Source organism: Lissotriton vulgaris, chromosome 10 (genome assembly GCF_964263255.1).
Source record: "Lissotriton vulgaris chromosome 10, aLisVul1.2, whole genome shotgun sequence".
NCBI classification, from domain to species: domain Eukaryota; kingdom Metazoa; phylum Chordata; class Amphibia; order Caudata; family Salamandridae; genus Lissotriton; species Lissotriton vulgaris.
This window is the reverse complement of record NC_141698.1, coordinates 656734478-656747839: the sequence shown is the minus strand read 5'-3', so window position 1 is coordinate 656747839 and position 13362 is coordinate 656734478. Positions and strand designations below refer to the sequence as shown.

The following is a 13362-nucleotide window of genomic DNA, read 5'->3' as shown; positions in this document are numbered from 1 at the left end:
GAGCATTTTGAAAAAGGAAAGCAAACCCCCGAAACGCGTTAATGCCCATGGTTAAACAATAAAGGATTGAAGTCACCACGAACCTCGAGTGCCGCCTCAAGTCTTCTTTTGTGGCAGACTTCCTTGGGAATATATATTATAGCAGCGTGATCAAGGGCTTTCCGCCCGAAACGCGTCGCTGGTTCTGTTTTAATCAATAAATCACCATCTTGCTGACTTGCTGGTCCGGTCCTCATTCTTTGCTGGCGTGGAGGCGGTGTCTGCGAGCGCAGAGCGAGCTGAGGAGGAACCTGTTTTTTCATATATATATATATATATATATATATATATATATATATATATATATATATATATATATATATATATGGACTTGGGGTACCACTTTCGGTTCAAAATGATGGCCCTGCTGCAAATATTATATGCAATGCAAAAAAATACCAACTGAGGTGCCCCCTTTTCCTCAAATAGTAGACGCTGAACTGCGAGCCCTACTATGGTGCGGGATAGCGCTGCGAATAGTGTTGAGCAAACTTCAGAGAAGGGTTCATGAAGGGGGACTAGCAGTTCCAGACACCCGTAACTATTATTGGGCAATCCAATCAGTCACAGTAAATGGTTAGATGTTCGGAAACCAGCATATAGGGTGGACAGACTGACCATGGGGAAGAAGGGACCTCAAGCGATACTATATTCCAAGTTAGTAAGGAAGAGTCCACCGCCACATACCCGGACAGTGACAATGGCATGGTATGAAGCAACAAAATACATGGGCTGAGAAGGAAAACTCGCTATAAGTGTACTGGGGATGCCCAGACGTGGGTCCCAGGCACTCCACACCACTGGAGTCAAGCTAGCCGGGCTGATGAGAGGTGTTACCTCGAAACCGGTCCGGTCCTCGGATGCTTGATTCCGTTCTGGGAAGGACATGGCTTTTGTAGTTCGGACTGGACTGTTCCCATGGGGCACAGGGTCAGAGCTGATTTGCATATCGCCATTGTCTAACCCAGGGTGGTGTGGAGTGCAAAAAAACGATGGATTAGGACCCAGATCTTTTGACTGGGTTGAATGTGTGACATTGATCCTCATTCGGTCCATCACCTGTTGTTTTTGCAAACTCGCTATAAGTGTACTGGGGATGCCCAGACGTGGGTCCCAGGCACTCCACACCACTGGAGTCAAGCTAGCCGGGCTGATGAGAGGTGTTACCTCGAAACCGGTCCGGTCCTAGGATGCTTGATTCCGTTCTGGGAAGGACATGGCTTTTGTAGTTCGGACTGGACTGTTCCCATGGGGCACAGGGTCAGAGCTGATTTGCATATCGCCATTGTCTAACCCAGGGTGGTGTGGAGTGCAAAAAAACGATGGATTAGGACCCAGATCTTTTGACTGGGTTGAATGTGTGACATTGATCCTCATTCGGTCCATCACCTGTTGTTTTTGCAAACTCGCTATAAGTGTACTGGGGATGCCCAGACGTGGGTCCCAGGCACTCCACACCACTGGAGTCAAGCTAGCCGGGCTGATGAGAGGTGTTACCTCGAAACCGGTCCGGTCCTCGGATGCTTGATTCCGTTCTGGGAAGGACATGGCTTTTGTAGTTCGGACTGGACCCATGGGGCACAGGGTCAGAGCTGATTTGCATATCGCCATTGTCTAACCCAGGGTGGTGTGGAGTGCAAAAAAACGATGGATTAGGACCCAGATCTTTTGACTGGGTTGAATGTGTGACATTGATCCTCATTCGGTCCATCACCTGTTGTTTTTGAAAACTCGCTATAAGTGTACTGGGGATGCCCAGACGTGGGTCCCAGGCACTCCACACCACTGGAGTCAAGCTAGCCGGGCTGATGAGGTGTTACCTCGAAACCGGTCCGGTCCTCGGATGCTTGATTCCGTTCTGGGAAGGACATGGCTTTTGTAGTTCGGACTGGACTGTTCCCATGGGGCACAGGGTCAGAGCTGATTTGCATATCGCCATTGTCTAACCCAGGGTGGTGTGGAGTGCAAAAAAACGATGGATTAGGACCCAGATCTTTTGACTGGGTTGAATGCGTGACATTGATCCTCATTCGGTCCATCACCTGTTGTTTTTGCAAACTCGCTATAAGTGTACTGGGGATGCCCAGACGTGGGTCCCAGGCACTCCACACCACTGGAGTCAAGCTAGCCGGGCTGATGAGAGGTGTTACCTCGAAACCGGTCCGGTCCTCGGATGCTTGATTCCGTTCTGGGAAGGACATGGCTTTTGTAGTTCGGACTGGACTGTTCCCATGGGGCACAGGGTCAGAGCTGATTTGCATATCGCCATTGTCTAACCCAGGGTGGTGTGGAGTGCAAAAAAACGATGGATTAGGACCCAGATCTTTTGACTGGGTTGAATGTGTGACATTGATCCTCATTCGGTCCATCACCTGTTGTTTTTGCAAACTCGCTATAAGTGTACTGGGGATGCCCAGACGTGGGTCCCAGGCACTCCACACCACTGGAGTCAAGCTAGCCGGGCTGATGAGAGGTGTTACCTCGAAACCGGTCCGGTCCTCGGATGCTTGATTCCGTTCTGGGAAGGACATGGCTTTTGTAGTTCGGACTGGACTGTTCCCATGGGGCACAGGGTCAGAGCTGATTTGCATGTCGCCATTGTCTAACCCAGGGTGGTGTGGAGTGCAAAAAAACGATGGATTAGGACCCAGATCTTTTGACTGGGTTGAATGTGTGACATTGATCCTCATTCGGTCCATCACCTGTTGTTTTTGCAAAATGGCATGGTATGAAGCAACAAAATACATGGGCTGAGAAGGAAAACTCATAGGGATGACACCCCTCTGGGACACAGCAATGATTTCGAGCACTTTTTTGGATGCCTGTTACAGGATTTAGTGAATCCCCTTTGTAGTACTTTGACCAGATTAAAACTAAAAAACTAAAAATTGTAATGGAAAACAAAAGCATCCCACTTCAACGGTGCAGAGTGGTCCCTGCTTTTAGCAGAATACAAACGTGTTTTTTACGTAGTACTTTTATCCTAAGTGTTATAGACAGAACGTTTGTTAATATTTTTGTAGTGCGAGTCACAGCCTAATCTCCGCAGTGAATGCCTAACCTATTGAGTTGGGTCAAACCCCATGTAAAGAAATAAACAGTAATTAAAATGTCTATAAATATATGGGTATGTTGTTGAAAATGGCCTGAAACAAAACAAATGGGCAACGACCTTTAATAAGAGGCGGGAAGTTCACAAGGCCCTATTATGTGGCAGACGTCATAAAAATATATTCTTATCCTGGTGACTAAATGGAATGTTTCCTGGGTGAATTAACATCTTCGACCACCATACATACACGCGTTCCTAACATTAAATTCAGGGATACAGTAGGCATTGGACATAACTCTCAGTGGCATTGAATATAAAAATCAGTTGGTGTCAACACATTAAATTGTTCATGACATTTGCCGTACCAGAAGTAAAATCCTGCAGCAATAGACAGGTCACCACTGAATTCCAAATATGTGCTTTGCCACATGTTCTGGTTGAGGCTTACAAAAAATGTGATTATATTTGCAGTCATTGCAAAATGTTTAACGTTTCAATCGGCAGAGTTGAAGCGCTCAAAATGCCCTATAATTCGGTTACGAAAAATCCCAAGGGACATATGACTAAAAAAATGCACAAGTCAAAACGTCTATGAAATACAAAAAAAAACCAACAGAAAATATGGCTCCTCTGTCACGAAAGATGAACCGTCTGCCACTGCCATCTTCTGACCAAGTTTGGAATTACAATATTATCGCTAAATTGTACATAATGTAGATGGCTATTTTTCCGCTATCCATGCTTTAAATTTTTTTTATTAAATTGTGTATAAAATACTCCCACATAAGTTTCACTGTAATTTATTTACAATCAATTATAGCTGAAAGTATATTCACAAGTCTTTAGAGTGCAGAACGACTCTAAAATTAAAATACTTTTTTTAAATATAAAAATAGCACTGGCATTCTACAGCTTCAACCTCGAGTCCTTCGCTTGCAGAGCTGTGGTTGCCATTTCAACTCTCTCTTTTAGTAAATCAGCTTCTTCTGGAGTTTTCTGAGCCCGAGCGTTCTTTATCAGGAAGTGTGTCATGAAAAGCTTCAAACCTTCACGTAACATACCCAACTTCGGGTTGTCAGACACCCTAAAAATAAAAAAAATAAAAAACAAACCAATCAGCAGCAGATAAACTAACATAGGAAAATGCACTGACCACAATAGATTGCGAAAAATAGTTTTAGATTGGATGATTTACAGAAAATCCGGGGCCTGTCACACTGAGTAGCACTGACAATACACATTTAAATTGAATATTTCGAATTAAAACACAGGAGGTACTCTAAGTCTGGGTGAGACAAATGGACCCAAGTGGTGTCCAAAGATGCATGCAGATCACACAGTTGATCTTAATAGAAGACACTGTTATGTCAGAAAGATGAAAAAGAGAAGATACAGAGTCTTTGAGACTAGAAAACAGTACCCATCAGCCCACTCAAAAGCGGAGTATCGTCATCTGGGTAGTGGGAGAAAAGGTGTCCTTTAGGCTTATCCTCAGCCGAAGTCTAAGGTTGCCTAATCATGGACCCTTAGGTCGAAACATCCAACCCACAGAAGACAGGGTGTGAGCAGACAGGGCAAAAGAAAAGTTGCAGTGCAGAAAATAAAGGAAAAGTGCTCCTAGTGGTTAAAAATGCCTAGTTTGATGACATAAGGTAACTTTATTGGATTTGACCATCAAATTGGCATTATTAAAAGCAGTATGCTGATAGCATGGAAAAAATTGCTATCTATCATGCGTGTTACTTGGTCGACATGTTTCAGCCTTTAACGGCTTTCTTCAGGACCTATGATGAGCTACCGCAACACATACTTATCGTGAATAACGACCAATGTCCCATAGATTCAAAGGATAAAGGTGTATCTTCTCCTGTATAGACAGTGTAGGAAACAAAAAATAAGACATCATGTTAAGATATATACATAATGTATTACACATACCATGGTTATATTGTTAGAGGGTATTTCAATCAGCACTCACCCTAAATGTAGGGAGAGAAAACCTCACCTCGCCTGGCAACTGCTCAGGTAAGAAGGAGGCCACGCACTGAAAAGAAGTGCATGAAAAAGCAATTAGTTATCAAAAAAACTTATGATAACACGCGTTCCAGACAGCAACACCACAATGGCAGAAAAATAGGACCAGATCTTTAAGAGAGACTGGCAAAATCCCTCTCTAAGAGAGACTGAGAGAGACTGGCGAAATCCTTCTCTAAACAAGTAAAGTTGCAAAAGGCCATTAGAAATCATAAAGGTTTCTTGGAAATGACCGTGGCTAAGATCAGCATGCTGGCGCTAAACTAATGTAAGGAGAAGCACTCAGCTAGCTGTGGCCCTGAGAAATACAAAGCGCGAGTGGAGAGCTCCAAAAAACCTACCTCTCCGTCGTTGCCTCGGGTCCGAAGACTGAGCCGAGGGGGAGGTAACGAACTCGCGTAGTGTCAGTGTTTTTAGAAAAAAGCGGCGGACCTGAGAGAGGCCTCTCTTCAAAATCCCCGCTATTGGTTAAATGGCGTGAGCCAATCATATAAGTATCGGCATATTAGGCAGGAAGCGCGCACTGTGTGACGCCTTCGGATGGTGTGTATGCTATTGGCTGCCGATTTAAACAAGAAACGCCAGCGTGTGCTTCCGGGAGGCGGACTTACACGGAGCCGGTATACGGAAGGAGACTATTGGTTGAAAAGATCAGCCAATGGCTGTGTCTTCATGAGTAAACAAACCCGTGTTATATGGTTTGAAATCATACGAGGCCTCTCTCAGGTCCGCCGCTTTTTTCTAAAAACACTGACACTACGCGAGTTCGTTACCTCCCCCTCGGCTCAGTCTTCGGACCCGAGGCAACGACGGAGAGGTAGGTTTTTTGGAGCTCTCCACTCGCGCTTTGTATTTCTCAGGGCCACAGCTAGCTGAGTGCTTCTCCTTACATTAGTTTAGCGCCAGCATGCTGATCTTAGCCACGGTCATTTCCAAGAAACCTTTATGATTTCTAATGGCCTTTTGCAACTTTACTTGTTTAGAGAAGGATTTCGCCAGTCTCTCTCAGTCTCTCTTAGAGAGGGATTTTGCCAGTCTCTCTTAAAGATCTGGTCCTATTTTTCTGCCATTGTGGTGTTGCTGTCTGGAACGCGTGTTATCATAAGTTTTTTTGATAACTAATTGCTTTTTCATGCACTTCTTTTCAGTGCGTGGCCTCCTTCTTACCTGAGCAGTTGCCAGGCGAGGTGAGGTTTTCTCTCCCTACATTTAGGGTGAGTGCTGATTGAAATACCCTCTAACAATATAATCATGGTATGTGTAATACATTATGTATATATCTTAACATGATGTCTTATTTTTTGTTTCCTACACTGTCTATACAGGAGAAGATACACCTTTATCCTTTGAATCTATGGGACATTGGTCGTTATTCACGATAAGTATGTGTTGCGGTAGCTCATCATAGGTCCTGAAGAAAGCCGTTAAAGGCTGAAACATGTCGACCAAGTAACACGCATGATAGATAGCAATTTTTTCCATGCTATCAGCATACTGCTTTTAATAATGCCAATTTGATGGTCAAATCCAATAAAGTTACCTTATGTCATCAAACTAGGCATTTTTAACCACTAGGAGCACTTTTCCTTTATTTTCTGCACTGCAACTTTTCTTTTGCCCTGTCTGCTCACACCCTGTCTTCTGTGGGTTGGATGTTTCGACCTAAGGGTCCATGATCAGGCAACCTTAGACTTCGGCTGAGGATAAGCCTAAAGGACACCTTTTCTCCCACTACCCAGATGACGATACTCCGCTTTTGAGTGGGCTGATGGGTACTGTTTTCTAGTCTCAAAGACTCTGTATCTTCTCTTTTTCATCTTTCTGACATAACAGTGTCTTCTATTAAGATCAACTGTGTGATCTGCATGCATCTTTGGACACCACTTGGGTCCATTTGTCTCACCCAGACTTAGAGTACCTCCTGTGTTTTTTCGCTATACAAGTTGGGGGACTAGGTACCTTCTCTGTCTATAAACCATTTCCCCTCGGACCCTCCAAATACTCTGTATATTGTTGGTTTATCTGTGCAGCTGAGGCTGCGGGTCCCTTTCTTTTGTGCTTTGCTTTTATTCGCACCATAGTGCGAATACCTTTTGGGCAGTTCCAATCAGCAATACCATGGCGGATTTTGGCGGATTAGGTTTTGATGATGAGACTTTATCATCCATCCTATCAGAGAATCCGAGTATGCTAGACCAACTTCCAACGCCTACACCCACCATAGTGGCAGATTGGGAGACGGTACTCAACCTCAAAAAAAGTCATTCCCGAACCATTATACATGGACAGATCATGGCGGAGTATTTACACGGCAAATGTACACCGACAGGTCTTATAGTGACCAATGCGCCAAGGCTCTTCCTTACAGATAAGGCCTTTGTTAAGGATTGGTCTCTAATAGCCTGGCGCTGCACCAGAGATTGGCTCATTTTAATTATCACCACAGCCAAAAGAATTGCGGATGCCATTCTGGTCGAAATCCAGGTCCTTGAAGGACAAATCCAGACCACTTTAACAGCCAAGAAATTCGAAAAGCAACAAGAGGATTCTAATAAGGCCAATAAGGAGTATAAAGAACCCATTTTTTGGGCCAAAATGGAAAAGTTCAAAAAAGATTTGGCCAAATTTTCCCATGAGAAAATATATCCATACATCAGTGATAACTACACTCCCACTGATTCTTACAAACAGAAGAACACTCAGGGCTCCTCCTATGCCACATCCTCAGACACCGACTCCTCTAGCTCAGACAATGAGGAAACCAACCCACCAAGGGGCAGAGGCCGAAACAATCGATCCAATAGGAGATACAATGGACGGGGCAATATGTATCAGACAGGTCCATGGTGGCCACCCGCCCCATGGGGTTACCCTCAATTTCCCCAACCTATGTCTCATTATCCTATGCAGCCTCAGTACTTTGAGAACCAGGCTCTTTTAGGACAGGGCCGTGGTTGGAACCGAGGCAAGCGGAGAGGCCAGGGACAAGGCCACGTGCAATGGGCAGTCGACCAAGATCCTCCGATGACCCACAACAAACGAGGCCAGTAGATTCGACCACACAGCCCTTTGAAGATCTGGTTGTAAATTTGAGCAGCCGGGTCATTACCCCTAGCGAACAGGAGGTTCTCAATAAGGGCCTTGGATTTGTTCCAACAAACTGTGGTGAACCTTTTCTGTTAAGGAGTGAAATTGAGCGTTTCTTCAGGACTATCAGGCTACACTACTTCTTCAAAGATAAAGAGCCTTCTACACCGATTGATGATGTGAGTACAGGGCTTAAAGTCAAATCCACTTTTATGCCTCTACTACAGCAAGTACCACCCAAGGTTGGGACTTTCGAGGCAGCAGTGCTGCAGGATTTGAAATCTATTGATTTCTCCAAAGAAGGGAATTTCCAGAATCTCTCCAGACGAGACAGAGCTGCCTTACAGACTCTCTCCAAGGACACTACCATAGTGATCAAACCGGCGGACAAGGGGGGAGCTATTGTCGTGCAGGATACCATTACATACCGCACTGAATGTCTGAAACAATTAGCTAACACACATTTTTACACCCCCCTTACCATCAATCCCACTGCCAGACTCACTAATGAGATCAAATATCTAGTGGAAGAAGCCAGCACTGAGGGATGGATCACCCCACAAGAGGCTAATTTTCTAGTCACAAAATGTCCCACGGTTCCATACTTTTACACTCTTCCTAAGATTCATAAACCGGCCAGACCACCCCCCGGCCGACCCATCATTTCGGGTATTGGATCTTTGTTAGAACCGCTATCAACTTTTGTGGATGTTTTTCTAAGTCCAATTGTCAAAACCATGCCTACATACCTCCAGGATACAAAGGACATCTTACGCAAACTACCTGATGTCGCTTTCGACGTCAACACAGATATCTTAGCAAGTTTTGATGTCGAATCATTGTATACCTGCATACCGCAAACCGAGACACTAGAGACGGTCAAAACCCTCCTAGAAGATTTTCCAAGGGACAGTGTTACTCCCGTCCAATTTATAATGGAATTGGCAAGGATTGCTATGACTGAAAACTTTTTTGCCTTCGAGGAATCACTGTATTTACAGATCTCGGGGACGTCTATGGGCAGCAAATTCGCACCGAGTCTAGCGAATCTCTATGTCCATCATTTTGAGACTCAATATGTACTGAATAACACCAATCCACACTATCAACAACTGAAATTGTGGAAGCGGTACATTGATGACATCATAGTAGTCTGGCAAGGAGACATACAATCGTTACAGCTTTTTCAGGAATGGCTGAATGCACAGAACCCTTATCTTAGGTTCACTTTGGAGTTCAGTAGAACCGAACTTCCTTTTCTTGATTTGATGATTTTTCCACAAGAAGGACATCTGGCGAGCTCTCTATACCGCAAACCGATGGCACGCAACTCGTTGCTCAGGTTTGACAGCCATCATCCCCGCTCCCTGAGGGAGAACCTTCCTTTTGGTCAGTTCCTCAGGGTTCGGAGGAATTGTTCCGACACGGCTGATTTTCGTTTAAAAGCTGGAGACCTCTCCAGTAAGTTGAGAGCGCGACGCTACCCTAAATCATTGGTTCGTAGAAGCCTCAAGCGTGCTGCCAACAACCATCGTGAGGCCTTACTAGAACCACCAGTTGAAAAACCACCCATCAACCGTATGGTATGTGTCACAACATACAACACCTCTTCGTCTACCATCCAAAAAATCATCAGACAAAGATGGCGTATTCTTAACAGCTCAGGCGAACACATTCCTGTACCAATGTTCTCTTTCAAGAGAGGAGCAAACCTAAGAGATGCTCTTGTACATACAAGACCTCGGGCCATTTTGGCTGAATCCACTCCCAACTTGTGGAATCTTCCTCCAGTACAGGGACATCATCCCTGCGGAAACTGCTCAGTGTGTGCCCAAACGAAGAAGACCTTCGAGGTTGACATTGGTACCAACCGCCCATGGATACTCAGGCACCACACAAATTGCAACAGTGACAAAGTCATTTACCAAATCACTTGTCCATGCGGCCTTAAGTATATAGGCATGACAGCAAGGAAAATCAAATTGCGTATCCAAGAGCATAAGAGCACCATTAGACGCAACAAACAGGCCACCCGCCTTACTACACATTTCCTTGAGAAAAAACATCATCCTTATGAACTTAAGTGGTTGATCTTAGAACAACCCCACATACCCAGCCACATAACTGACATTCCATTGTTCCTCCTCAGGAAAGAGCAAAGGTGGGTGTTCAAACTGCGCACTGACAGCGAAGGTTTAAACGATGATATCCCATGGATACAACTATGAGCATTCAACAGGTGGGCGGGACTGATATCCTGTTATGCCCCTTTTTTGGGAGATGCACATATATCCTCCCTTTGAGCCTTACTGAATTTAGGCCCCTGCTCAACCTTTTTGTACTGTCCACGGAGTTTGGCCCTTCAGCTGCCATTTTATTCCTGTGGCGACCCTCTGTACCATCTGATCTAGCACAACAGCTATAACATTTTTAAACAGGTACATTTCTGCTACCCACTGGTACACTGCCCTCACTAGATATGGGTATACACTATATCCGATACGCAGCTGGATAATTTTCCGCTGCCCCGATATATTTGAATCACCTCCATCCCTAGAGGTTGCTCACACAATGATTTTTCCTCGCTTGATAAACGAGTTTCTTTCCATCACGGTTACGCTTGTACTGCTTAGACATGAAGGTGTAAAGCCTTTGGCTGACACTTTCCGATGTAAATGCTTCGCGCATGATCACAGTATGACGTCCGCCCTCTGGACGCATCTGAATGACTCAGAGTTATTTATGACCCCGTATCATTCTAGTAAACTTACTACATCTCCTAGCGGTAACATCCCTTATATACGATCCTTTTTAGAGTGGGTTCTTGCCTATTGACAGTGAACGAGTGGGCACACCACGTAAAGTAATGTACATTATGACCAATTTCACGACACTCTGCCCCGTATATGGGACGATACCCTCTGTCTCTATACATGATTATACATTCTTCCGCTACAGTGGACATCATTTACCATGTTTTACGGGGTTGCGAATGCGCCTCCGCGTTTGTACTCGTATGATTTCAAACCATATAACACGGGTTTGTTTACTCATGAAGACACAGCCATTGGCTGATCTTTTCAACCAATAGTCTCCTTCCGTATACCGGCTCCGTGTAAGTCCGCCTCCCGGAAGCACACGCTGGCGTTTCTTGTTTAAATCGGCAGCCAATAGCATACACACCATCCGAAGGCGTCACACAGTGCGCGCTTCCTGCCTAATATGCCGATACTTATATGATTGGCTCACGCCATTTAACCAATAGCGGGGATTTTGAAGAGAGGCCTCTCTCAGGTCCGCCGCTTTTTTCTAAAAACACTGACACTACGCGAGTTCGTTACCTCCCCCTCGGCTCAGTCTTCGGACCCGAGGCAACGACGGAGAGGTAGGTTTTTTGGAGCTCTCCACTCGCGCTTTGTATTTCTCAGGGCCACAGCTAGATGAGTGCTTCTCCTTACATTAGTTTAGCGCCAGCATGCTGATCTTAGCCACGGTCATTTCCAAGAAACCTTTATGATTTCTAATGGCCTTTTGCAACTTTACTTGTTTAGAGAAGGATTTCGCCAGTCTCTCTCAGTCTCTCTTAGAGAGGGATTTTGCCAGTCTCTCTTAAAGATCTGGTCCTATTTTTCTGCCATTGTGGTGTTGCTGTCTGGAACGCGTGTTATCATAAGTTTTTTTGATAACTAATTGCTTTTTCATGCACTTCTTTTCAGTGCGTGGCCTCCTTCTTACCTGAGCAGTTGCCAGGCGAGGTGAGGTTTTCTCTCCCTACATTTAGGGTGAGTGCTGATTGAAATACCCTCTAACAATATAATCATGGTATGTGTAATACATTATGTATACATCTTAACATGATGTCTTATTTTTTGTTTCCTACACTGTCTATACAGGAGAAGATACACCTTTATCCTTTGAATCTATGGGACATTGGTCGTTATTCACGATAAGTATGTGTTGCGGTAGCTCATCATAGGTCCTGAAGAAAGCCGTTAAAGGCTGAAACATGTCGACCAAGTAACACGCATGATAGATAGCAATTTTTTCCATGCTATCAGCATACTGCTTTTAATAATGCCAATTTGATGGTCAAATCCAATAAAGTTACCTTATGTCATCAAACTAGGCATTTTTAACCACTAGGAGCACTTTTCCTTTATTTTCTGCACTGCAACTTTTCTTTTGCCCTGTCTGCTCACACCCTGTCTTCTGTGGGTTGGATGTTTCGACCTAAGGGTCCATGATCAGGCAACCTTAGACTTCGGCTGAGGATAAGCCTAAAGGACACCTTTTCTCCCACTACCCAGATGACGATACTCCGCTTTTGAGTGGGCTGATGGGTACTGTTTTCTAGTCTCAAAGACTCTGTATCTTCTCTTTTTCATCTTTCTGACATAACAGTGTCTTCTATTAAGATCAACTGTGTGATCTGCATGCATCTTTGGACACCACTTGGGTCCATTTGTCTCACCCAGACTTAGAGTACCTCCTGTGTTTTTTCGCTATACAAGTTGGGGGACTAGGTACCTTCTCTGTCTATAAACCATTTCCCCTCGGACCCTCCAAATACTCTGTATATTGTTGGTTTATTTCGAATTAAAGACAACAGTAAATGTAATTAACACACTCCAAACGTATACAGTACGTTTATGCCGGGCACTCCAAGTTGCATCAATGCTTTAAATGAACGGGTACTTAAAAGTACTGAGTACCAGCACTTTTAATGGGAGAGTATCGGCACCTCTCAGTAGCACACGGGTACTCTGGGCAATGAGTACCTACACTTCGTTAACACCATATTAACCACTGTTTGCGGTACGGAAATAGAGGGGGATATTGGCTTACTCTGGTTCCGCATCTATGCTTGAGTTGTAACTGGGTCCAGGACAGTTCCCCTGACACGCCAGTTAAGATTCAATGCCCTGTGTAGCGTCTGCTGGAGAGGGCAGAGGACAGCAACTCTGGGCACATTTCCAAGTACACCGAAAAGGGGAAGTGAGTGTGGATCAGGGGAGAAGTGAGGAGCGCAGGTGAAGAGACTATCAGCCCGGACATGTATGAATGACTGTCACAGTGCTGGTGGGGTCAGAGAGGGCTCCCCACAGTGAAATCAAGCACTCACAATACTTAGTGAGTATCTAGAACACCCC

At 44.8% G+C, this 13362-nt stretch overlaps 1 protein-coding gene across 1 annotated transcript in view; it reads right to left on the bottom strand.

The window, feature by feature from the left end:
- Positions 1 to 3875: 3875 nt before the first annotated feature.
- The window catches only part of NOM1 (nucleolar protein with MIF4G domain 1), a 285471-nt gene continuing 275984 nt past the window's right edge, over positions 3876 to 13362 (bottom strand). The window contains exon 11 of the mRNA XM_086941491.1: positions 3876 to 4175. Coding sequence (XP_086797617.1) covers positions 3998 to 4175 — 178 coding nt within the window. The 3' untranslated portion in view covers positions 3876 to 3997. The remainder of the gene's footprint in view (positions 4176 to 13362) is intronic.